The sequence below is a fragment of the Bombina bombina genome, chromosome 6 (assembly GCF_027579735.1).
Source record: "Bombina bombina isolate aBomBom1 chromosome 6, aBomBom1.pri, whole genome shotgun sequence".
In the NCBI taxonomy this organism is placed as follows: domain Eukaryota; kingdom Metazoa; phylum Chordata; class Amphibia; order Anura; family Bombinatoridae; genus Bombina; species Bombina bombina.
The window spans coordinates 590,529,041-590,556,540 of NC_069504.1; the positions used below are offsets into that span (position 1 = coordinate 590,529,041).

General features: G+C 38.5%; 1 protein-coding gene across 1 annotated transcript in view; it reads right to left on the reverse strand.

Moving 5' to 3' along the window:
• Positions 1-974: 974 nt before the first annotated feature.
• SHF (Src homology 2 domain containing F) overlaps positions 975-27,500 on the reverse strand; it is a 539,240-nt gene continuing 512,714 nt past the window's right edge. The window contains 1 exon segment of the mRNA XM_053717571.1: positions 975-1,620. Within this exon segment, the coding sequence (XP_053573546.1) occupies positions 1,434-1,620 (187 nt within the window). The 3' untranslated portion in view covers positions 975-1,433.

Genomic DNA, 27,500 nt, shown 5'->3' on the forward strand with positions numbered 1-27,500 from the left:
CATAGATGTTTACAAGAACCTATGACAGGACTAAAGTATGTACCTTCTATATTAAGAATATATGCTTTAGGTTATAATACCAAACAAGCATGATTTGTGGTCCGCTGTAGTGGATCATGTTCACCAGACATCGCTGAATGCTGACAGCATACACTGTCGGCATTTAACATTGCACAAGCAGTTCTGATTAACTGCTTGTGCAATGCCGCCCCCTGCAGATTCGTGGCCAATCGGCCGCTAGCAGGAGTTGTCAATCAACCCTATCGTACACAATCGGGCGGATTGCTGTCCGCCACCTCTGAGGAGGTGTATGAGTTAAGGAGCAGCGGTCTTAAGACCACTGCTTCTTAACTCCTGTTTCCGGTGAGCCTGAAGGCTCATGCGGAAACAGATGTATTTCGGCCAATACGGGACATAATAAATCGGCCCCTCAGTCTTTATGACTTTAAGAGTTGATAGTACTTTAATATGCATATGTGGAAATACTAGAAGATATTTAACTTTGAAGAAAATGAATGACAATTTTCCATAGATGAGACTTAAGACCTTTCAAATAAAATTATACACATTTTCTTTTTAGTCTAATGCAGGTTCTGATTGGAAGTTTGAAATCAACATAATTGCTGATAAATAATAGCAGCTCTACCTAGTAGAACTTTTCAAATGTAGTGCTATTTTGTATGTCATAATAAAAGATTAGTTTTAAGAAGGGACAAATGACTACACAATGTGAATAATTAAATGTAGTCTGTAATGTGTACTATAAAAATAACAATCTTACATTCTTACCTTAAGTTATTGCAGTAACAGTATCAATCAGAAATTCAATGCATTCCCATAAATATTTCCCCTTAAATTATTGGTTAACACTTTTTTTACTTAGTGAGATAACATATTGCTGCCATACACATACAAACTAAAACAATGCACCGGCCAGAGGTTGCATATTACAATGACTAGTATAAGATAAAGAATAAAGGGAAATAAAGTTTATTTTAAATAACAAGCACTTATAGTATACAGTATTGCAACATTTGGGACACACAGCCCCAGAATATTTTTAATATTTGACTACATTGCATCATAAACCCTTTCAGATGGATCTGGATCACCATAAAATAGAAAGTACATTACCACAAGGGAAGTTAAAAGGTTTTATAAAATTCACTCAAATGTACCAATATTAAATCTTTTTGTTCATCCTTTGCAATAAATGAAAACAAGAGGTTATAAAAAGACCTTTTTTGTATTTCAGTCAGTTTATTAATATAGGACTCCTTGTGTTGGTTTAGTGTTCACGGTTTAGTCAAATATATATATGGGAAAAAGACCGGCAGTATCCTGCTTGGTGCTTTGAGGGCTATCGATTGTCCATGTTGTTTAGTCTGTTGGCATCATAAGGAAGATCCATGCTCTAGTAAACGCCAGGAATGTTATAGAGTCCGAACTGCTACTGGATAGAGCAAGGACATGTGCTCTGCTCCCTTGATAGGCAGCTTTCGACTGGCATAGTAATGGATGATTTCTGGTACACTCTCGAAGGGTGGGCTATTCTGTCCAAGCACATACTTGTTTTCTTTGGTACGGGAAAGCTTCATGTGCATGAATCCTTGGTTGCTCCTAAAAGAAACAGTGCAAAAAATTAAACAAATCTCTATAGATTTACAAATATCATTACAATAAAAACTTGCATTTAATTGTGATGAACTAGTAACTGTTATTTTATTATATTGCTATACTTTTCTAAAAATATTTACCTCAGGAAAATAAAAAAAAACTATCCATCATGGTAAGTTTTTATTCTATCACATTGTGAAAAGAACTTGCATGAGACATAATGGATCAGCATACAATTTTTTTTAATGCGTAAAAACGTGAAAAGTACCTTTCTCGACATTTAAGAATTTGAAAACTACTCAATACATTTGTAGCCACTGAGGGTGTGCCACCAAATGTGCAAATATCAAAGTCATTTATTTATGAAAAAGTACAATCAGCTTAAAACATGGATAACTTTGAATGTTCCAGAGAAAGTAAACTTAAAGGGACAGTCTAGGCCAAAATAAACTGTCATGATTCAGATAGAGCATGTAATTCTAAACAATTTTCCAATTTACTTTTATCACCAATTTTGCTTTGTTCTCTTGGTATTCTTAGTTGAAAGCTTAACCTAGGAGGTTCATATGCTAATTTCTTAGACCTTGAAGCCCACCTCTTTCAGAATGCATTTTAACAGTTTTTCACCACTAGAGGTTGTTAGTTCACATATTTCATATAGATAACACTATGCTCGTGCAAGTGAAGTAATCTGGGAGCAGGCACTGATTGGCTAGACTGCAAGTCTGTCAAAAGAACTGAAAAAAGGGGCAGTTTGCAAAGGCTTAGATACAAGATAATCACAGAGGTTAAAACTATATTATTATAACTGTGTTGGTTATGCAAAACTGGGAAATGGGTAATAAAGGGATTATCTATCTTTTAAAACAATATAAATTCTGGTGTAGACTGTCCCTTTAAGAGAGAGACATACAGAGAGAAAACGTGTGATAATTTAGTGTGTGTCTGTCAATGGACTATACTCACAGGCTTATATTTAAATTGCCTCTTATTGATTTCAATACTAAATTATTATTATTATTATTATCATTTATTTGTATAGCTCCGCCAAACTCCGTAGCGCTGGGATTTTGCCAGTCTACAATTTCCTGCATTTCTGATCTACAGTTTCTGGGATGTACAATTGTTTTTCATGGAGGTATGTAACCCTGAGATTGGTGAGTTTTATTACTCTGTAAAGCTGAAATAATATAACCTTCTCAGCCTGTAAAGCAAATGTAAGCTTCACTTGCTTTGTCCATCAGATAACATTAGATGATGAGGGAAAAAAACATAAATCATTATATCTAAGGAATATTTGAGCTAAACCAAACCACATATTGAATATAATTAAGATACTTGCTAAATATATTTAACGATAACATGTCAACATACAGATTGCCACTGTACTGATGAAAATATGTATTTTTGTGTGATTAATTAAGAATTGTGAGTGTCTGTGAAACTGCATATATTGTTAATGGATTTAAATAACTGTATAGTTACATAAGCTATAATAAACTTGCATATTGTGGATTATAATGCTAAATGTAGTAAGCACACCTACATTTGGGGGAAAAAATATATATAAAAAGGTGATAAGGGGAGCTCAAAGTTATAGAGAATGAAAAAAAGGTCTAATAGTACTCAAAACTGTCTTTTTTCCATCTAAATAAGATGGTTTTAAAATACATACGGCTAGATTTAGAGTTTTGTCGGTAAAGACCCGCATAGCTAACGCAGCTTTTTTTCCCAACGCACCCTTAAGACAACGCTGGTATTTAGAGTTGTCTGAAGGGCTGCGTTAGGCTCCAAAAAGGGTGCATTGAGCTGAATGTACCGCCACTTCAACCCTCAATACCAGCGTTGCTTTCGGTAGCGGTAAGCTGGCAAAAAGTTCTCGTGCATGATTCCCCCATAGGAAACAATGGGGCAGTTTGGGATGAAAAAAACCAAACACCTGCAAAAAAGCAGCGTTAAGCTCCCAACGCAGCCCCATTGTTTCCTATGGGGAAACACTCTCTAAGTCTGCACCTAACAGCCTAACATGAACCCCGAGTCTAAACACCCCTAACCTTACACTCATTAACCCCTAATCTGCCGCCCCCGCTATTGCTAACACCTGCATTATACTATTAACCCCTAATCTGCCGCTCCGGACAACGCCACAACCTACATTATACCTATATACCCCTAATCTGCTGCCCCTAACATCGCCGACCCCTATATTATATTTATTAACACCTAATCTGCCCCCCCAACGTCGCCGCTACCTTACCTACACTTATTAACCCCTAATCTGCCGACCGGACCTCGCCGCTACTCTAATAAAGTTATTAACCCCTAAACCGCAGCACTCCCGCCTCGCAAACCCTATAATAAATAGTATTAACCCGTAATCTGCCCCCCCCCAACGTTGCCGCCACCTAACTTCAAGTATTAACCCCTAATCTGCCGACTGGACCTCGCCGCTACTCTAATAAATGTATTAACCCCTAAAGCTAAGTCTAACCCTGACCCTAACACCCCCCTAAATTAAATATAATTTTAATCTAACGAAATAAATTAAATCTTATTAACTAAAGTATTCCTATTTAAAACTAAATACTTACCTGTAAAATAAACCCTAATATAGCTACAATATAACGAATAATTACATTGCAGATATTTTAGGGTTTATATTTATTTTACAGGCAACTTTGTATTTATTTTAACTAGGTACAAGAGTTATTAAATAGTTATTAACTATTTAATAGCTACCTATTTAAAATAATTACAAAATTACCTGTAAAATAAATCCTAACCTAAGTTACAATTAAACCTAACACTACACTATCAATAAATTAATTAAATAAATTACCTACAATTACATACAATTAAATAAACTAAACTAAATTACAAAAAAAAAAAAACACTAAATTACAAAAAATAAAAAAACATTACAAGAATATTAGGCTAATTACACCTACTCTAAGCCCCCTAATAAAATAAAAAAGCCCCCCAAAATAATAAAGGTCCCTACCCTATTCTAAATTAAAAAGTAATCAGCTCTTTTACCAGCCCTTAAAAGGGCTTTTTTTTTGTGGGGCATGCCCCTAAGTAATCAGCTCTTTTGTCTGTAAAAAAAAAAATACAACCCCCCAACATTAAAACCCACCACCCACATACCCCTACTCTAACCCAGACCCCCTTAAATAAATCTAGCACTACCCCCCTGAAGATCTCCCTACCTTGAGTCGTGTTCACCCAGCCGGGCACCGATAGACCAAAAGAGGACATCCGGAGCGGCAGAAGTCTTCATCCTATCCGGGCAGAAGAGGACATCCGGACCGGCAGACATCTTCATCCAAGCGGCATCTTCTATCTTCATCCATCCGGAGCGGAGCCATCTTCTTCAAGCCTACGCGGATCCATCCTCTTCAACCGACGCCTACTCGCCGAATGAAGGTTCCTTTAAATGACGTCATCCAAGATGGCGTCCCTTGAATTCCGATTGGCTGATAGGATTCTATCAGCCAATCGGAATTAAGGTAGGAAAAATCTGATTGGCTGATTAAATCAGCCAATCAGATTCAAGTTCAATCCGATTGGCTGATCCAATCAGCCAATCAGATTGAGATCGCATTCTATTGGCTGTTCCGATCAGCCAATAGAATGCAAGCTCAATCTGATTGGCTGATTGGATCAGCCAATCAGATTTTTCCAACTTAATTCCGATTGGCTGATAGAATCCTATCAGCCAATCGGAATTCGAGGGACGCCATCTTGGATGACGTCATTTAAAGGAACCTTCATTCGGCGAGTAGGCGTCGGTTGAAGAGGATGGATCCGCGTCAGCTGGAAGAAGATGGCTCCGCTCCGCTCCGGATGGATGAAGATAGAAGATGCCGCTTGGATGAAGATGTCTGCTGGTCCGGATGTCCTCTTCTGCCCGGATAGGATGAAGACTTCTGCCGCTCCGGATGTCCTCTTTTGGTCCATCGGTGCCCGGCTGGATGAACACGACTTAAGGTAGGGAGATCTTCAGGGGGGTAGTGTTAGGTTTATTTAAGGGGGGTTTGGGTTAGAGTAGGGGTATGTGGGTGGTGGGTTTTAATGTTGGGGGGGTTGTATTTTTTTTTTACAGGCAAAAGAGCTGATTACTTTGGGGCATGCCCCGCAAAAAGCCCTTTTAAGGGCTGGTAAAAGAGCTGGTTACTTTTTAATTTAGAATAGGGTAGGGACCTTTATTATTTTGGGGGGCTTTTTTATTTTATTAGGGGGCTTAGATTAGGTGTAATTAGCCTAATATTCTTGTAATCTTTTTTTATTTTTTGTAATTTAGTGTTTTTTTGTTTGTAATTTAGTTTAGTTTATTTAATTATAGGTAATTTATTTAATTAATTTATTGATAGTGTAGTGTTAGGTTTAATTGTAACTTAGGTTAGGATTTATTTTACAGGTAAGTATTTAGTTTTAAATAGGAATACTTTAGTTAATAAGATTTAATTTATTTTGTTAGATTAAAATTATATTTAATTTAGGGGGGTGTTAGGGTTAGACTTAGCTTTAGGGGTTAATACATTTATTATAGTAGCGGTGAGGTCCGTTCGGCAGATTAGGGTTTAATACTTGAAGTTAGGTGGCGGCGATGTTAGGGAGGGCAGATTAGTGGTTAATACTATTTATTATAGTGTTTGCGAGGCGGGAGTGTGGCGGTTTAGGGGTTAATACATTTATTATAGTGGCGGCGAGGTCCGGTCGGCAGATCAGGGGTTAATAAGTGTAGTTAGGTAGCGGCGATGTTGGGGGGGCAGATTAGGGGTTAATAAATATTATGTAGGTGTCAGCGATGTTAGGGGCAGCAGATTAGGGGTTCATAGGGATAATGTAGGTGGTGGCGGTGTGCGGTCGGCAGATTAGGGGTTAAAATATTTATTATAGTGGCGGCGATGTGGGGGGACCTCGGTTTAGGGGTACATCGGTAGTTTATGGGTGTTAGTGTACTTTAGAGCACTGTAGTTAAGAGCTTTATAAACCGGCGTTAGCCCATAAAGCTCTTAACTACTGACTTTTTTTTGCGGCTGGAGTCTTGTCGGTAGAGGGTCTACTGCTCACTTCAGCCAAGACTCTAAATACCGGCGTTAGGAAGATCCCATTGAAAAGATAGGATACGCAATTGGCGTAAGGGGATCTGCGGTATGGAAAAGTCGCGGCTTGAAAGTGAGCGTTAGACCCTTTCCTGCCTGACTCTAAATACCAGCGGGCGGCCAAAAGCAGCGCTAGGACCCCTTAGCACTGCTTTTGACGGCTAATGCAGAACTCTAAATCTAGGCAATATTCTTTCTTTTTTGCTCCTCTGCTAAATAAACTATCTTTGGGTGCTCAGTTAAAGGGACAGTAAACCTTAAAAATAATGTTATATAATTCTGCACATAGGGCAGAATTATATAACATTATTTAGGTGCTATAGCCATAAAAGCATTTTTTACCATTTAATTTGCTAAAATACGGCGCTTTTACAGACCCGCTCTCTGCTCTCTGCTGAGCGGGTCTGTTATTTTTAGTCAGCAGCTGGCCCAATGCGCTGACTAAAAATAACAGACCCGCTCAGCAGAGAGCGGGTCTGTAAAAGCGCCGTATTTTAGCAAATTAAACGGTAAAAAATGCTTTTATGGCTATAGCACCTAAATAATGTTATATAATTCTGCACTATGTGCAGAATTATATAACATTATTTTTAAGGTTTACTGTCCCTTTAATAACAAGATACCTAGTAGTCAGGTGTACATAAATATGGGTCAATCCAATTCAACTGGTCCAAAAACTGTCAAGTTGCTTGCTTGACTATTTAACATTTTTTTATTTATTTTTTTTCCTCGAGTGATTATAAAAGGACATTGCACTTTTATCTAATGTGCCAATTTCTGTATTTGGAATGTACACCTGGTACCAGCATTTTCCAAATTACTCCTGCTAATTGTGCACAAAGCAAACAATATTAATAAATACACAACCCAAAAAGAGCACAAAGAGCACACTGCAAAAAATCCCTATTCTGATAAAGCTGCACCTCTTCATCTAAATATACTGCAGCAAAAATACTCTTTTTGTAATGCCCCAATTATAATTAAAAGATGATCTGTCACAACACTTTTTCAAATTAATTTAGATTTTTGTTATTATAATATATATATATATATATACATACATACAGTATATATATAATTATTATTATCATCTGTTATTTGCGCTAAAGACATGGGTCTAATATGCAAGGTGACAATGGGAGACAAAAAGGATAGAGGGCCCTGCCAAGAGTTTCACTGTTGTAAATCATCTCTCATGAAGGTGATCTACAAAGCAGGTATGCTACGGCGGTTCAAGGAGATAGCTATAAGGAGGAGAGGAACTAAGATAGGAAAATGTTAGTGTATGAGGTGCACTTGAAAGTTGGAAAACGAGGGGATAGTCGTTTAGAGCATATAAACACATACATATATACATACACACACTGTATATATATATATATAAATCATTTGATGGCAACCTCTGGAAAATGTAAGAACTAATCGGGTGCAGGTTTTACAACAATTGTGTATAAAAAGCCTCTTTTGGCAGCTTCAATAGAGATGTAATTATCTCAGATACGTTTTACTAAACATTGTTCTATGTGGCTCCATATTAACCTAACTGTAAGCATTTTTAGGTACTAAAAAAAAGTAGCCCTTTATCAGTTGTCATTTTTAGCTTATATAAACTATTACAAACTGTCATGCAGAACCAGTTATTATTCAAAAGCATTTTGATATATGCAGGAAAAAAAATCTGCATTTACTAATATAGTTAGAAACTTACAGGTGCAGACATATCTAAGCTAATAGAAATACATACAAGGCAATACAGATGCAGACACACATTAAGTAATCACGGTATACTATTTCAGCTACACTGTCATATCTCATTAGGCTCAGGCAGGTTATCAGGAGAGAACTGTCCTGGTTTTCAAACCATCTGCTGAACGAATAGCTCTCCAGGGAGAGGCGGGGTAGTACTGCTGTGAGGGAACAAAGATTGAGTGCCTGTCTCTGCAGTGTGAAGGAAAAGTGACAGCATTAGAATTTAATTAACACATTGACTTCTAGAGGAAATAATAAATGGATGTTTTATATATATATATATATATATATATACACACACACACACTATATATATGAAATAGCAGATTCACTATATACCTATAACCTATAATTATTTAATATAGGTTTACATAAAGCTTAAAAAACAAACAAATCTAGATGTCATACAAATAATATTTTAAGTTATATCAGCAGGATGTGTTAAAAAAAATGTAGTTTATAAATGTGCAACAGTAACAGTTTTTTGTTGATATTTGAGATAAGGCGTTTGTGGATCAATACCTTTTTGTGCCTTTTCCTTACTACATTTACAATTAAATTATTTTTATCTATTTATTTTTACCTGAAGAAGCAAAACAATTATCTTACAATATTAACAGATTAATAAACAGCTAAGTCAAATGTATACACCTGGCACTATAAGTTTGAATGCTTATTATAAAACGTTAGAATGCATTAATACATTTGGCTGAAAGTTGGCACTATACCTTAGACTGGCATTCACTACAACCCCTGTATTTTTCAAAACATGTTTTAGTTTCTTTAAAAGTGATATGATGAATCCCAAAAATATTTGATTCAGAAAGAGCAATCAATTTTAATAAGTTTACAATTTACTTATATAATCAAATGTGCTTTGTTATCATGGCATTCTTTGTTAAAGAGGTGTCTGGAGCACTACATGTCAGGAAATAGGGCTGTCATCTAGTGCTCTTGAAAATGGATAACATTCTTGCAAAACTGCTACCAAATAGTGCGCCAGACACGTGCACACTCATGAGCCTACGTCACTGCTTTTCAACATTTCAAGTTCAACACAGATAATGAAGAAAATACAGTTATTTAAAACAGCATGCTCTATCTGAATCAAGAAATACAAATTTTGGGGGTTTATATCCCTTTAAGTAGAAAAATATACACTTTTCAATATGGCCCAATGGGGTATTTTTGTAATTTATAAAATGTTTAAAAATGTTTTAAGTATATGAAGTTGACATTTCTATAATAGATTATAACTTTTTTTACATTGAATTAGTACTCATGACATTCTTGACATAACTTTGCAATATATACTATGTTAGTTATTTTGATCTAAAGTTGAAATAAATTTGGGGAATTCTGCTGATCTTATATTCGTTATACTAAATTAATATTTTTACTTTTTGTTTTACAGATGCAGTTTTATGTACAAGACAGGTCGGACCAGAGTCAGCAACTTATAGATGATTTACTTAAACTAGACAGATTCAGAGAGCATTTTGGGGGGCAAATAAAAACCCCCTTTAAATTAAAAAGTGAAAGTTTGAAATTTAGAATAACTAAATCAAGCATTGCCATTTTTGTGTGTGCAAGGATTAAGCACAAACAAATCTCTGTTGGAGATGCTTAGCATAGATTTTATCTCAGCACATTTCTCCTGTGTCCAACAGATCAAGGGGTAGATTTATCATAGTGCGTTCGGACATGATACGATTTAGCGTATCACGTCCACTGCACATCGATAAATTTATCATTGCACCAGCAGTTCTTGTGAACTGCTGGTGCGATGCCACCCCCTGCAGATTTGCAGCCAATCAGCCGCTAGCAGAGGGTGTCAATCAACCCGATCGTATTCGATCGGGTTGATTTCTGTCTGCGGCCTCAGAGCAGGCGGACAAGTTATGGAGCAGCGGTCTTTACACCGCTGCTTCATAATTACTGTTTCCGGCAAGCCTGAAGGCTCGTGCAGAAATAGGGGCATGAAGCTCTATACGGAGCTTGATAAATTGACCCCCAAGACTCATCAACTTCTCCATGTGATGTAATTATAAAATTACATTGGAAAAAAAATCATTAATCCCTCACTGCTGAACTGAATGTTGCAGGTTCTATCCCACAAGGTAGTTAGATGTTTTTTTAATATATCAGAGCTCATACTTAAGTGTTCTAAAAAAATTTAAAATGGAGGGTCGCAGATCATGTTTATGTATAGTTTGAACAAACAAATGTGCAGTGTACATGAGGTGTATCATACATGCAATGAATATTTATTTGTGTAATGCCATTATGGAATGTAAAACTGCTAGAATGATTATCAAGTCTGGATAGTTAAAGAATCATTGAACACAGTTGAATGGAATAATGCATAATAAAAAGACAATGCAATAGCACTTATTCTAAATTTCAAATGAGCAGTAGATTTGTTTTTTCTTACAAATTTCAAAATGTCATTGTTTCCCTACCCACAGTATTATGTGACAGACATCAGCAAATCACAGACTCAAATATGTAAACATTGTGAACTCTGTATCAACTGTGAGAAGATGCTCAGCAGGAGTGGGAATTGTGCATGTAAAAAGATTGTGCACAATTTGATAATGGAAGTATTTTATTATTATATATTTTCTTTATTGCATGCTCTATCTGAATAATGAAAGTTTCATTTTTAAGCTTAGTGTCCCTTTAAGAATATAAAATGCTGGTACTTTACTGGTATGTTCAGCTTCACTAGTTCAAATGACAAACAAGGCAGACATTTTTGTTACACACTAATGAATTAGAACTCATCTAGAAATTACCAAAACTTGTAAAGAGCCTTAGAGTTTAAAGTATGTTGGAGGGGGGGGGGGGGGTATGATTAGATAATTATTGTTTTAAGCAACCTCAAACATTTCTACAAATTATGAACAAATATGTCTTTACCCGCTTTATTGCAATGCATTATACAGTAAATACAGTAACAATGTAAAATACATTTTGTATAACATTAAAACAAGTGAAATTCAGGGGACAAAAAAACCTCAAAGTTTATCCCCAGTATCAATGTCACATATTCTATAACTACATCAAAGTTGCAATGTTAAAATTGATCTAACTACAAATTACAGAAACATAAAAGATTGCTACTAATTAGTTATACAAAAGTAAGTTGGCTGTTTGTAGAAACTAAAGCTATGCATTTGTGATTTTTTTTTTTTAAACTAATGTATTTTAAACCACACTACTCTAATATGTAATGTTAAATATAAAGTGCTCTTAAAACGTATTTGATCAGAGGAATATATGAATATCATTAGATGATATTATGTTCTTTGAGATTAGTATATATCATTTTTACATTGTTCATTTGATAACAGCATCACTATAGTTAAATATGTAATGTGTATTTGCCCCTACAATAAACAATGCTTATTAATATAATCTCCCTCTATAAGAGTATCTGTATCCTCTAAATTAAATTGGTTTTTGGATGTTCATACTATTAATTTTGTACATCAATAAATGTCATCCATTCAGTCATGCTCTGTCTGCAATAAAGTGCATCAGTACAATGTGTTCTGTTGTTGTACTGAAAAGCATCAAATTAGCAACAGTGGCTCAGTATATTTAAGATTTATAGCAAAAACCTCATCCACATGCTCGGTCTTACTGCACTGTCAACTAAAGACATATTTATTTAAGTGCATGGAATGATTTATCTTTCTTTCCCACATCTGCTGTTTAATCAATTGGATATAAACTGAACAATACTTATAGAGCAACTCTGGTGCCACTTCAAATCTATTTTCTTGTCTCTGTCTTTTAAAGGATTGAAGAGAGACACAATTCTGAGCATTTCTTGTCTCTTTGAAAACAGACTTATTTTAATGTGGCAGAGGATGGAACAGAAGCCAGGCTAAAACAATGGGACTGTTGCCTGTGGGCTGATTATCTGCCAGAAGAAACTTGGGATTCTGTAGACACACTCTTGTGTGAGAGCCTAAACTCAGTAAATAGAAAAGGCTTTGAACAGACTGCCAGACGTGATCAGTAGCCCTTGTTGGCAAATACATCACTGCTTAAATCCCCAAGCAAAGCAACCCTGCAGTGAAGATTCCGTTTATTTCCTTACTATCTTATCATACACACTAAGGGATAGATAACGCGTGGTATGCTAACGGTTGTGCGAGAGAGAAAAGGGGTTTATCGCGGCTGTTAGCAGGTTGAAAGTAAACAGGTTTGCTTGAGCGCATTTGAATTTAACACGCAACTTCAGAGCTAACTGTTATGCGAGACAAAAAGGTTGCACAAAACATATTAAGATACATTTAAAAGTACAGTTACACTCATAACAAAAACGGTCTGATAAAAAATATTTTAAAAAAGTTGCAATAAGAAGTTATAAAGGCTCAAAGATATGAGGTCTCAGGTGTTAGAAAAAAAAGTCTGCAAAGGGCTTTAACATAGAGATAAATACATATACATGTCTAAATACATATATATACATGTGTATATATGTATATTTATATATTTATATATATATATATATATATATTTATAAATATTGAGTACATATGTATATACCCATATAAAACACATAAATACTTATGTGCACACATATAGACATATATATAAATGCATTGAAGCCCTTTGCAGTCAAGTAGCTGAAACATGAAAAATCATATTCATGCAATATTTATATTTAATGTAAATATGTCACATTCCAATATTCTTCAAAAGGGGAAAATGTTCTATGTATTTTAAAATAGATATTCCTAAATATGTTCCTAAATATATCTGTATATATCTATACCTATACGTAATCATATAGATATAAAGGTATAGATATATATTTTACCAAAAAAAAAATCGGTATGTATAGAAATATTTATTTATAAATAAATAGAACATATTCTTCTATGAGAAGAACATTGGAATGTGAAATATTAATATTTCATGTAGGGATAGTGGACTTGAGAAAATGTGATCAGGTTTGCGCATGAGTAATGGTATTAGTTTTTTTTCCCAGCATCAACCTTAGGTATTTTTTCCCAAAACTCTAATCTAGCCACTGGCAAAGGATACAACTTTTTAAACCTTGAAGAAGGAACAAAAGAAGTACCAGGCTTAGACCATTCCTTAGCAATCACATCAGAAATAGCACCAGTAACAGGAAAAACCTCAGGAGTAGACACATGAGGTTTATATACAGAATTTAAACGTTTACTGGATTTTTTATCAAAGGGACCAGACTCCTCAATATCCAAAGTTATTAACAATTATTTTAACAAATGAATATACTCAATCTTAAAAAGATAAGAGGATTTATCAGTGTCAATGTCTGAAGTAGGATCTTCTGAGTCAGAGAGATCCTCATCAGAGGACGATATATTAGTATGTTGCCGCTCATTACAAATTTCATCAGTATTATGAGAAGTTTTTAAAGACCTTTTATGTTTATTTGAAGGCGGTATAGCAGCCATAGCCTTCTGTATTGCATCAGCAATATAATTTTTCATATCAACAGGGATATCATGTACTTTAGATGTTGAAGGAACAACAGATACTGTACTAGCACTAATAGAAACCTTTTCTGCATGCAAAAGCTTATCATGACAACTGTTACACACTACAGCTGGAGATATAGGCCCCTATTTAACAAGGTCTGGCGGACCTGATCAGAGAGTGCGGATCAGGTCAGCCAGACATCGCTGAATACGGCGAGCAATATGCTCACCGTATTGAGCATTGCACCAGCAGCTCACAAGAACTGCTGGTGCAACGCCGCCCCCTGCAGACTCGTGGCCAATCGGCTGCCAGCAGGGGGTGTCAATCAACCCGATCGTACTCGATTGGGTTGATTTCCGGCGATGTCTGTCCGCCTGCTCAGAACAGGCGGACAGGTTATGGAGTAGCAGTCTTTGTGACCGCTGCTTCATAACTGCTGTTTCTGGCGAGCCTGCAGGCTCGCCAGAAGCACGGGGCATCAAGCTCCAATCAGAGCTTGATAAATATACCCCATAATCTCCACTAGCTTACAACAGATACAACAGATACACTAAACTTTGGTAGAACTGTGTTCAGGCAGCATGGTTCCTACAGCAGCTTGAGACAGGATCAGATTGAGACATCTTGTAAAAAACAAGTAAAATTGAAAAAAAGACCATACCCCAGGTAAGACACTTCCTAAAACATGATCCCATAATGAAACTGCTGGACTACAAAGGGAAATACACATAGACCTGACTCATGGCAAATATAAGTAAAATACATATATTTAAAACTTTATATTAATACATAAAGCGCCAAACCATAGCTGAGTGTGTCTTAAATAATGATAAATACTTACCGAAAGACACCCATCCACATATAGCAGATAGCCAAACCAGTACTGAAAGCTATCAGCAGAGGTAATGGTATATAAGACTATATCGTCTATCTGAAAAGGGAGGTAGGAGATGAATCCCTATGACCGATAACAGAGAACTGTTAGGGGTAATATGAACCTGATGGCAGCCATCTTGTTCTTCGCAGCCATCTTGTTCCTCGCAGCCATTTTAGAATGAATAGACTTTATTATACTGGGTTATTATGCAGTGAGAATATTATGCATGTTATGAGTTTCTTTAGCTATTCGGCCTTGCCAATGTACCCTGGCCTAACGCCTAGAAGTAAGATAGCATAAGATAATGTAAACAAGAGGCTTTAGACACTTGGTTGTCTCTGCAGATGGTAGTTTGTTATGACTCTGTAAATATTGTTATGAGAAACTCATGTTCTAGCTTTTCCATGTATTTCTGCTCTGTATAACTGTGTAATATGACGCGGTCCAAACGTGTCATCCCCTTAACCCTATGTGCTGTCTATGCATGCTATAAGACATGATTACAATGTTCAATAAACATGAATAGCTTTGGATCATAATGCTGCGTGGTCTGAATCTGTTCAGGGAGCTCCTTATCAGATAACTCTGCATCTGCCTCTCGTGGTACCGTAGGCCCCAGGCTTTGGTCTGCGCTGACACCCCCCCGTTGGATTATACACCTTACAATTCTTGGTGTCAGGATAGTGGAATTCGCAGAGGGTAAGTTATCGTGGTTTTATTACGCTGCTTTCCTTCTGTGAATTTGAACCTAAATTTAATTGTTTGTATTTTTAAAAGGTGTAATATATGATATAAGGTTAAAGGGGTTCCTGTGGTTGAAGCACAGGTTTGCGGAGGTTAAAGTCCTGCCGGCAGTTGTGATACCCCTCCAGACAGGTAATCAGTCCTGTGCTGGGACACGACAGGTATTGTGAGTCCTGTCGGTGATAAGCGCGCAAGTAATATATGAATGCCAGTTGACGGGAGGTTCTTTTAAGATAAGGTCCCCCGGGCGAACTTGGCAGTGACGTGAGTAAGTCTCATGTGTGTTGAAGTTTCCCTGATTTATTCCGTTATAGAGTTTTGGTATCCACTTGAGGCTGGTGTTGCTATCTGAAGCTTTGCTTTTGCTTATTTTGCTTTGTTTATTGTGCTGTGCATAGAACATATTAAGTGATTGTGCATTTTATTATTGCTGCTGCTAATATCGCTGTAATTATTTTTGTGTAACAATGGGGTCTGCACACAGCAAAAAATGTGATAAAAATGCTGATCAGAAATGTAATATTAAGTACAAGACTGTGCAGCGTGTACCATCCAGTGCTGGTAAAAATACTGTGCGTGTTACAAATCCTAAGCCAGTTAAAGGGGAAACTCCAAAAGACTTTGTAGCTAGAATTGCAGGACAATATTATGTAATTCCATTCGTGGATAACGTGAGTGGGTGGAGCGAATCTTTGTTCCCTCAGGAGCAAAATCCGTTCCCCCGTATAGGCTCCCTCTGTGAACCGCATGTAACTATGATAAGAGGGATGTGTTTAAAGGATCCTGCTTATAAGGGACCAGAGGGCGATCCTAAATGGGATAAGAAATACATGAAGGAATGTGGAGAGGTTTGGATAAAGCTGTCTGTGTTTTGGACTGAATGCAATATCCTGCCTCCACCATATCTGGCTGTGCCCATACCATCAGCCGCCGTGCCCACGGCACCGGCATTGCCCCCACCTGCCCCGACACTTCCTCCGCCTCATCCATCTGCACTTTACCCTTCGTTGTCTGTGCTTAAGAAAGCACACAGCGTCAAGGAAATAGAGCAGCTGGAAGATGTTGCTGTTGCCACTTTAAGTGCTAGAAAAGGGTTAACTGGTTCTCTTCAGAGCAGTACAGATGCAGGAATGTCTGAAGGGGAGGGGGAGAGAGTGGAATGTCGGGCTCCTGGTAGTGTAAAGAAATTAGCTCTCACATTCCCTAACAGTGTGGGCAGAGAAGGGGGGTTGCAGGGAGCTGCAAAGACATCTAAAGCTGTAAAAGCTGTGAAGGCTGTGAAAACTGCAGCTGTCACAGGTCCCAGTCCTATAGGGAAGCATACGAGATCACACACGCAGGGAGCAGACACTGATTTAGAGGATGATGTGAACATAGAAGCACCGTTTTTTATAATCGGGGACCAGACGATGATTCGTCCTCCCGACACAGACCGCTTGATGGATTGGGCATTAAAATGTCCTGATCCTGTAAAGCATCCGATGGGAGCAATAACTTATCTTAGACGGGTGACTAGAGATATGTGTCTGGGTGGTCCAGACTACAGGTTTTTGTTGAATGTGATCACTAAATACACAGATGTGAATTTTACTGAAGTGTGCAAGTTCCTGGATACTAAGTATGATGTTCCAGTGAATGATGATTATGTGTGGAGAGATGCGGCTGTTGTGAGTGTAATGTGGGAAGATGTTGAGAAATTCTTTAAAAGTCAGCATGGTGATCGTAAAGATATTACGAAAGCTGGTGCATGTAAGCAAAAGAAGGGTGAACAGGTGTCTGATTTTCTGAAGAGGTTTGGTGATTGTTGGCGACAGGAATGTTGTTTGGGTACGCAAGGAGAGTTGGCACAACTGTATGTGCAACACTTGTTGAATAATATGCACTCGCAAACTGCGCAATTGGTGAGACAGACAATTTCAGGTATTCATGCAATGAAAGTGGAAGAATTTGAAAAGGCTATAAGAGAGAAAGATGCAGCAGATGTTTTTCGTGTGTATAATGAGAAAGGTCAGGAGAGTATGTTTAATGCGTCAGGTAACAGGAGAGGAAGAAAGCAGAATAGAGGGCAGAATAGAAGCTTTCGAGGAAGGGGAAGAGACAGATTTCAGTGGAACGGTGATAGGAGACAAGAGGCACATAACTCCACAGACAGATCTTGCTGGAATTGTGGGTCTTATGATCATTGGCAGCAGGACTGCCCACAGCCTAGAAGGGATAGAAATGATCAGTATGGTGGGAATAATAATTCCTCCCAGAATCCCAGCAATACTCCCAGATATCAGATACCCTGGACTCCTTCCCAGAATCAGAATAGTACCCGCTAGGATTGCCAGCAGAGGGGACTGCTCACATGTTATACTGCTCAGTTGTCGTATCATTGGCAAGATTTACCCTTAATGTCTTTAGTTGTGCAAGGTGTCCCACATGATTTTTTGGTAGATACCGGAGCAACTAAATCTAGCATTTCTGCTAGAGAATACAATGGGCCAGTGACTAATACATGTGAAAAATCTGTTGGCATTACAGGAGTCCCAATTTCGTGTCCCAGGACGCCTCCTTTGGAGGTGTATCCAAATGACAGCCCTTCAAACAGATTTGTTTATGCTTTTCGCATAATACCCAATAGTCCTGTTAATTTGCTTGGAAGGGATTTAATGGCTAAGATGCAAATGTCTGTTAACATTGATTGCAAGGGAGGATTGCATGTTGACACTCCCTGGGATTCAGTTCCGTTGCTGTATGCAGCTGATCCTGAACCTGCCCTTACTAAACAGTTGTACCTTGATAAACTCAGTTTACAGACTCTTGAGAATGTGTTTGAGTATGCCTCACACCCTGACAAAGTTGTGACACAAGCTTTTTACAGACCTTGGATTACTGACCATGTTGAGAAAGAGATGTGGAAAGCACCAGTTAATGCAGTTGTACTTACACCAGATACAGTTTATGTGCAAACACCAGAACATTTGTGGACCTGGAAATATGGCAGGAATATTGTAAAAGATCCTAAGGTTATACCTGTACAATTAGAGCCAGATGCATTCACACATGCTTCACATGTCACTAATGATGTGCCAGAGGCACTTGATGAGTTAAAACAGAGTTTATGGGCCACTGGATTTAATGATCCAGGTTTCATCTCATGCACACCATATAAAGCCACTCTCAAACCAGGTGCTAAACCTGTATACATTAAGCAGTACCCTTTGTCTAAGGAAAAGGAACAGGGAATAGCTCCTGTAATTAAGGACCTATTGTCTAAGAAAGTTATTAGACGCACACTGTCACCATACAATACACCTATCAATCCTGTTCCTAAACCTGGAGGTACAGAATACAGATTTACACAAGACTTGCGAGCAGTAAATGCTCTGGTGCAGCCACTTGCACCGATAGTGCCAGACGTTAATGCTATTTTAACAGCCATCCCAAGTACTGCAACTTGCTTTACAGTCATTGATCTCTGCAGTGCATTCTTTAGCATCCCTGTGCATCCCGACACTCAACCGTTGTTTGGTTTTACGTATTTAGGGAATCAATATACGTTTAATCGTTTACCAATGGGCTTTATTGATTCCCCTGCCGCGTACTCAGCTGTAGTTCGTAAGACCCTAGAATCCTGGACACCTCCTGAAGGTTCCACTTTGATACAGTATGTGGATGATTTGTTGTTGTGCAGTGTTGATGAACAGACTTGTAAAACTGACTCTCTCCATTTGCTTCAGCACTTAGGTGATGCAGGGCACAAAGTGACTTTGAGAAAAATGCAATTTTGTCTTCCACAAGTAACATACCTGGGTTTTCTTCTTTCAGCAGGGAAGAGACTGTTATCCCCTGAAAGAGTTAAGGCTCTCATGGTTATTCCTCGACCACAAACAAAGACTGCTATGTTATCTTTTCTGGGTATGGTTACTTACTGCAGGCAATGGATACCAGACTGTTCATATTATGATCATATTTTGCGTTCAGTTACAGGTCAGCATGAACCAGAACAAATCCACTGGACACAGGCTCTTGATAAGGCCTACAACACCCTCAAGCAGGCTCTCTGTTCCGCTCCAGCCCTAGGTTTACCCAACTATAACCTACCATTTCACCTGTATTGCACAGAAGGGGGAGGTACAGCAGCAGGGGTCCTTGCCCAGGAACACGGTAATGGGTACAGAGCGGTAGCTTTTTATTCAAAATTATTGCCAACGGTGGTACAGGGTATGCCAGCATGCTTAAGAGCTACAGCAGCATGCGCTATGATGGTGGAAGCGGCACAAACATTGGTACTGTCACATTCTCTGATATTGCATACATCACATCAAGTCTTGCAAGTGTTAAATAATCTCACTACACAGCACATGACTGCACAGAGAAGGTCAGGCTATGAAACAATTCTCACATCCACTGCAAACCTCACTATCAAATACATTGCACCCACAGGAGGCCCAGCACCTTTATTACATGCATTGATTTCTAAATGTCCTTTAGAACACCCTGAGGACCACAATTGCATAGACACTGTACACACAGAGACGTCACCACGTCTAGACTTGCAAACAACTCCACTAGAGGAGGGAGAAGTTGTTTTTGTTGATGGGTCATGTTCTAAACCTGCTGATGGTGTTTATCTTACAGGCTTTGCTGTGGTACAGTTACCCGACACAGTGGTTACTGCTGGTTCTCTGCCTTTTGTGTCAGCCCAAGCAGCTGAATTGGTAGCCCTAGCTCAGGCATGTAGAGCGTTTGCGATGAAAGATGTGACCATTTACACTGACTCAAGGTATGCGTTTGGAGTTGTGCATGATTTTGGAGTGATTTGGCAGAACAGAGGTTTTGTTGCAGCTGATGGTAAGAGTATCTCACATTCTACACTGGTACAGGAACTCTTAGATGCAATTAAATTACCACATAAGCTAGCAATTGTTAAATGTAAAGGCCACAGTACTGACTCCACTGACGTTAGACTTGGCAATGATTTTGCAGACACCATTGCTAAGGAAGCTGCGTTTCAGGGTCCACCGCACCCTGACTATCTCAGCACTACTACACAGGAACAGTTACACATGGTAATGATTCCTGCCTTAGCATCTGATGTGGATGTGGCGCACCTACAGTTTGGCGCAACTGAAACTGATTTACAGACTTGGATCTCTGCTGGTCTGACCAAAGGCCAAGATGGCCTGTGGTCAGACGAGGAGGGGAGAGTAGGGATACCACAAATTGCCGCACCATTGTTTATTAGTCATTTTCATGGTTTTGGCCACATAAGTAAACAACAGACCAAGAATCTGATGACATCCAAGTATGTCATTAAAGATCTGTTGCGCATGATTGATAGACAACTGGACAGATGTCTAACTTGTGCCAGAAATAATCCTGGAGGCCTTGTACATGGTAAACTTGAGCATTTACCACCCCCTGATGGTCCTATGCAGGTATTGCAAATTGATTTCACACACATGCCCACTGCGCGAGGTGGATACAAGTATCTTTTAGTCATTGTTGATCAATTCAGTAAGTGGGTTGAGGCCTTTCCAACCACTCAAGAGAATGCACGTACTGTAGCAAAGATATTGTGCAAGGAAATTATTCCTCGTTTTGGTTGTCCATTACAGATAAACAGTGACAGAGGTACTCCTTTCACTTCACAGATTACACAAATGATTTGTACTATGTTGTCCATTGACTGGAAGTTTCATATTCCTTATCACCCACAGTCATCAGGACAGGTAGAGCGCATGAATAGAACCATTAAAGATAAGTTCAGGAAGGGAACTGGTGGTACATTTACTAATTGGCTTGAACATTTACCTGCAGTATTGGCAGAAATTAGAATGACCCCTAGCACCACTACGGGTTATTCACCTTTTGAAATTCTGATGGGCAGACCTTTTCCAACCCCATGGTGTAAACAAAAAGGTTCTCCTGTGGTAAGGGGAGATATCAATGTTGTAAGGGAAGAATATGTAACTAATCTGATTGAAACATTGAATGGCATCTATGGTGATGTTTCTTCTACTCTTCCTCAGCCTACAGGTATCCCGACACACCCGTTCAAGCCTGGAGATACTGTCTTGGTGAAGCAGCTCCACAAGAATAAGTCGCTGGATCCTCCTTTTGGTCTTCCAACTACAGTGATCGCTGTGACGAGAACCGCTGTCCTTACAGAGGAAGCTCCAGTATGGATCCACGCGAATCGGATCAAGAGGGCCCCAGACGACGTCAACCCTGGCCGCTCCATGATTCCATCGAGTATCGAATAGTGTGGTACCTCCTGCCAGCAGTGTTCTTCGCATCCGTGATTGTCATCCTGATCCTAATCTTCAATCCTGGTGCGCCCCTGCACAAACTCAGGCCATTCCCTAGTCCTGGTGCGCCCCGGCACAATGATAATAAAAGTGTAATTGACAATGTCACTAATCCCTTATCCATCCCTCTCACCCGTGATGTCAGAGAGTTGCATATGTCGGCATGGGAAACTGACAATGCTTTTGTTAAAGCTGCCACGAACTTATACAAAGTGACTAATCAGACTGATTCTTGTTGGGTTTGTGGCTATGTCCCTCATGGGGGGAAATGGGGTTATCCATTTGTGGGTTTTCCTATTACCGCACACAATTTGACACAAATGATAAATGATGATACTATGTGGAATTTTACACCAATAGTTAACACTGATAAAGGTTTTGAAAAGGATAGGGTACACTTAGTCAATTGTGTAAACCATGGTGTTATTATGTCCCATAATCTTAATGGTACTAGTTTTCACCCCAGTACACTTAGTCAAATGCCTATTACAGTTGCCTTAATCTACAATGCAGCCACACCAGTTAATGCTACACTGTTAAATATATGGGATGGATCCTATCTTTCTTTTGAGTATATTCGTAATTTTACTGCTAAGTATACTGAACCACACAACACAATTCGTAATTGGTTCTGGCGTAACAACAGAAATATAGGTAAACAGACAGGTGCTTCTCCAGAAGCTAAGAGGAAAAGATTTCCCTCATGTCCTTCAGTTATTAAGTTACCTTATGGTTATTATTGGCTTTGTGAAAGATGGGCAGTTAAAATTATACCATGTAGCCATCTCTCACCTTGTTATTTGGGTTACATATTCCCAGCATTAAGTATTCATGACACACTCCCTAATGCTAAACTGCGAACACGTAGAGCTTCTGATTTTACAGTTAAGACTAGTACTGCCGAGATAGCTACTGCATCTTGGTTTCCTACCGCAGCTGTCATGCGCTTATATTATAAGCTTAATTTGTTTGCTACACTGGTAGATGCAGCTTTTAATTCCACTGCAGACGCTATAGAGTCCTTAACTATGCGACAAGAGCAGATCGCTCAGACTGCTCTCCAGAATCGTATGGCTTTAGATTATTTGCTAGCAGCAGAAGGAGGAGTATGTAAGCGCATAGGTTCTTCTTGCTGTGTTTTTATCTGGAACAACACTGGTAGAATACACCATGATCTTGACACTTTGCATGACATTCAATCACACATACGTAAGCAGCCAACAGGTCTCTTTGATGGTATAGATTGGACCTTTGGTCTGAGTTCCTGGCTAGGAGCTCTTGGTATGAAAATTTTAATGGGTTTTGCATTTCTTCTTTTTCTGTTTCTTGCTTTCTTTTTCATATATAAGCTTACTGTGTGTTTGATTAATAAGCTTACCAGTACTCATGCTAACCCTCACCATTCCTTTTTCCATAATGTTACCGCTCAGCCATCTCGCTATAAGGTTCTTTATATTCGTTAAGTTGTTTTAGTTTTTATGTTATTCTGTTAGAATAAAAGGGTGGTATGTTAGGGGTAATATGAACCTGATGGCAGCCATCTTGTTCTTCGCAGCCATCTTGTTCCTCGCAGCCATTTTAGAATGAATAGACTTTATTATACTGGGTTATTATGCAGTGAGAATATTATGCATGTTATGAGTTTCTTTAGCTATTCGGCCTTGCCAATGTACCCTGGCCTAACGCCTAGAAGTAAGATAGCATAAGATAATGTAAACAAGAGGCTTTAGACACTTGGTTGTCTCTGCAGATGGTAGTTTGTTATGACTCTGTAAATATTGTTATGAGAAACTCATGTTCTAGCTTTTCCATGTATTTCTGCTCTGTATAACTGTGTAATATGACGCGGTCCAAACGTGTCATCCCCTTAACCCTATGTGCTGTCTATGCATGCTATAAGACATGATTACAATGTTCAATAAACATGAATAGCTTTGGATCATAATGCTGCGTGGTCTGAATCTGTTCAGGGAGCTCCTTATCAGATAACTCTGCATCTGCCTCTCGTGGTACCGTAGGCCCCAGGCTTTGGTCTGCGCTGACACCCCCCCGTTGGATTATACACCTTACAATTCCCTTGAAAAGATTTCCTGCGAGGAAAACCATAAAATCAAATAGGCGATACTCTCTTCACATCCCTCTGACAAACACTGTACTCTGAGAGGAATTGGGCTTCAGAATGCTTAGAAGCGCTTTTCACAGAAGAAATCATAAAAATCAAGCACAAACTTATTTCACCACCTCCAAGGCCTAGATTTACAGTTTTGTCGGTAAAGACATGCGGTGCTAACATTGCTTTTTTTTTCCAGCGCACCCTTAAGACAACTCTGGTATTTAGAGTTGTCTGAATGGCTGCGTTAGACTCAGAAAAGGGAGCGTTAAGCATAATTTAGCTCCACTTCAATAATAATTTAGCTTCAACTTCAATACCAGCGTTGCCTACGGTAGCGGTAAGCTGGAAAAACGTGCTCGTGCACGATATCCCCATAGGAAACAATGGGGCTGAGCTGGCTGAAAAAAAACCTAACACCTGCAAAAAAGTAGCGTTCAGCTCCTAACGCAGCCCCATTGTTTCCTATTGGGAAACATTCTCTAAGTCTACATCTAAGATGAACCCCAAGTCTAAAACACCCCTAATCTTACACTTATTAACCCCTAATCTGCCGCCCCCGCTATCGCTAACAACTGCATGATATTATTAACCCCTAATCTGCCGCTCCGGACACCACCGCAACCTACATTATAGCTGTGAACCCTTACTCTACTGCCCCTAACATTGCCGACACTTATATTATATTTATTACCCCCTCATCTGCCCCCCCCACGTCGCCGCCACCTACCTACACTTATTAACCCATAATCTGACGACTGGACCTCGCCGCCACTATAATAAATGTATTAACCCCTAAACTACCTCACTCCCGCCTCGTAAACACTATAATAAATAGTTTTAACTCCTAATCTGCCCTCCCTAACATCGCCGCCACCTACCTACAAATATTAACCCCTAATCTCCCTCCCCAAATGTCGCAGCTACTATAATAAATTTATTAACCCCTAAACCTAAGTCTAACCCTAACCCTAACACCCCCCTAAGTTAAATATAATTTAAATTAATCTAAATAAATGTACTATAATTAAATAAATTATTCCTATTTAAAACTAAATACTTACCTATAAAATAAACCCTAATTTAGCTACAATATAACTAATAGTTACATTGTAGCTATTTTAGGATTTATATTTATTTTACAGCCAACTTTGTATTTATTTTAACTAGGTACAATAGCTATTAAATAGTTAATAACTATTAAATAGCTTACCTAGTTAAAATAATTATAAAATTACCTGTAAAATAAATCCTAACCAAAGTTACAAATACACCTAACACTACACTATCAATAAATTAATTAAATAAATTAACTACAACTACACTATCAATAAATTAATTAATTAAATAAATTAACTACAATTAGCTAAACTAAAATACAATTTAATAAACTAATCTATAATACAAAAAAACAAACACTAAATTACAGAAAATAAAAAAAAATGACAATAATAATAGTAATAGTAATCAGCTCTTTTACCAGCCCTTAAAAGGGCCTTTTGCGGGGCATTGCCCCAAAGTAATGAGCTCTTTTACCTGTAAATAAAAATACAATACCCCCCCCTCAACATTAAAACCCACCACCCACATACCCCTACTCTAACCCACCCAAACCCCCCTTAAATAAACCTAACACTAACCCCCTGAAGATCTCTCTACCTTGAGTCGTCTTCACTCAGCCGAGCCGAATTCTTCATCCAAGCGGAGCAAGAAGATGTCCTCCATCCGGTAGAAGTCTTCATCCAAGCGGAGCAAGAAGATGTCCTCCATCCGGTAGAAGTTTTCATCCAAGCGGGGTCTTCTATCTTCATCCATCCGGAGCGGAGCCATCTTCCAGCCAGCCGACACGGAGCCATCCTCTTCATTCGACGTACTAACAACAAATGACGGTTCCTTTAAGGGACGTCATACAAGATGGCATCCCTCGAATTCCGATTGGCTGTTCCGATCAGCCAATAGAATGCGAGGTAAATCCGATTGGCTGATTGGATCAGCCAATCGGATTGAACTTCAATCTGATTGGCTGATTCAATCAGCCAATCAGATTTTTCTTACCTTAATTCCGATTGGCTGATAGAATCCTATCAACCAATCGGAATTCGAGGGACGTCATCTTGGATGACGTCCCTTAAAGGAACCGTCATTCGTCGTTAGTACGTTGGTTGAAGAGGATGGCTCCGCGTCGGCTGGCTGGAAGATGGCTCCGCTCCGGATGGATGAAGATAGAAGACCCCGCTTGGATGAAGATTTCTACCGGATGGAGGACATCTTCTTGCTCCGCTTGGATGAAGGATTTGGCTCGGCTGAGTGAAGACGACTCAAGGTAGGGAGATCTTCAGGGGGTTAGTGTTAGGTTTATTTAAGGGGGGTTTGGGAGGGTTAGAGTAGGGGTATGTGGGTGGTGGGTTTTAATGTTGGGGGGGGGTATTGTATTTTTATTTACAGGTAAAACAGCTGATTACTTTGGGGCAATGCCCCGCAAAAGGCCCTTTTAAGGGCTGGTAAAAGAGCTGATTACTTTGTAATTTAGAATAGGGTAGGGCATTTTATTATTTTGGGGGGCTATTTTATTTTATTAGGGGGCTTAGATTAGGTGTAATTAGTTTAAACTTCTTGTAAAAAAAAAAATATTTTCTGTAATTTAGGTTTTTTTTTGTATTATAGATTAGTTTAATTGTATTTTAGTTTAGCTAATTATAGTTAATTTATTTAATTAATTAATTTATTGATAGTGTAGTGTTAGGTGTATTTGTAACTTTCGTTAGGATTTATTTTACAGGTAATTTTATAATTATTTTAACTAGGTAGCTATTAAATAGTTATGAATTATTCAATAGCTATTGTACCTAGTTAAAATAAATATAAATCCTAAAATAGCTACAATGTAATTATTAGTTATATTGTAGCTATATTAGGGTTTATTTTATAGGTAAGTATTCAGTTTTAAATAGGAATAATTTATTTAATTATAGTCAATTTATTTAGATTAATTTAAATGATATTTAAGTTAGGGGGGTGTTAGGGTTAGACTTAGGTTTAGGGGTTAATAAATTTATTATAGTAGCGGCGACGTTGGGGGCGGGAGATTAGGGCTTAATATTTGTAGGTAGGTGGCGGCGATGTTAGGGAGGGCAGATTAGGGGTTAATACTATTTATTATAGTGTTTGCGAGGCGGGAGTGTGGCGGTTTAGGATTTAATACATATAATATAGTGGCAGCGAGGTCCGGTCGGCAGATTAGGGGTTAATAAGTATAGGCAGGTTGCGGGAACGTTGGGGGGGCAGATTAGGGGTTAATAAATATAATATAGGTGTCGGCGATGTTAGGGGCAGCAGATTAGGGGTTCATAGCTATAATGTAGGTGGCGGCGATGTCTGGTCGGAAGATTAGGGGGTAAAAAATGTATTATAGGTTTGGCGATGTGGGGGGGCCTCGGTTTAGGGGTTCATAGGTAGTTTATGGGTGTTAGTGTACTTTATAGCACAGTAGTTAAGAGCTTTATGTTCCG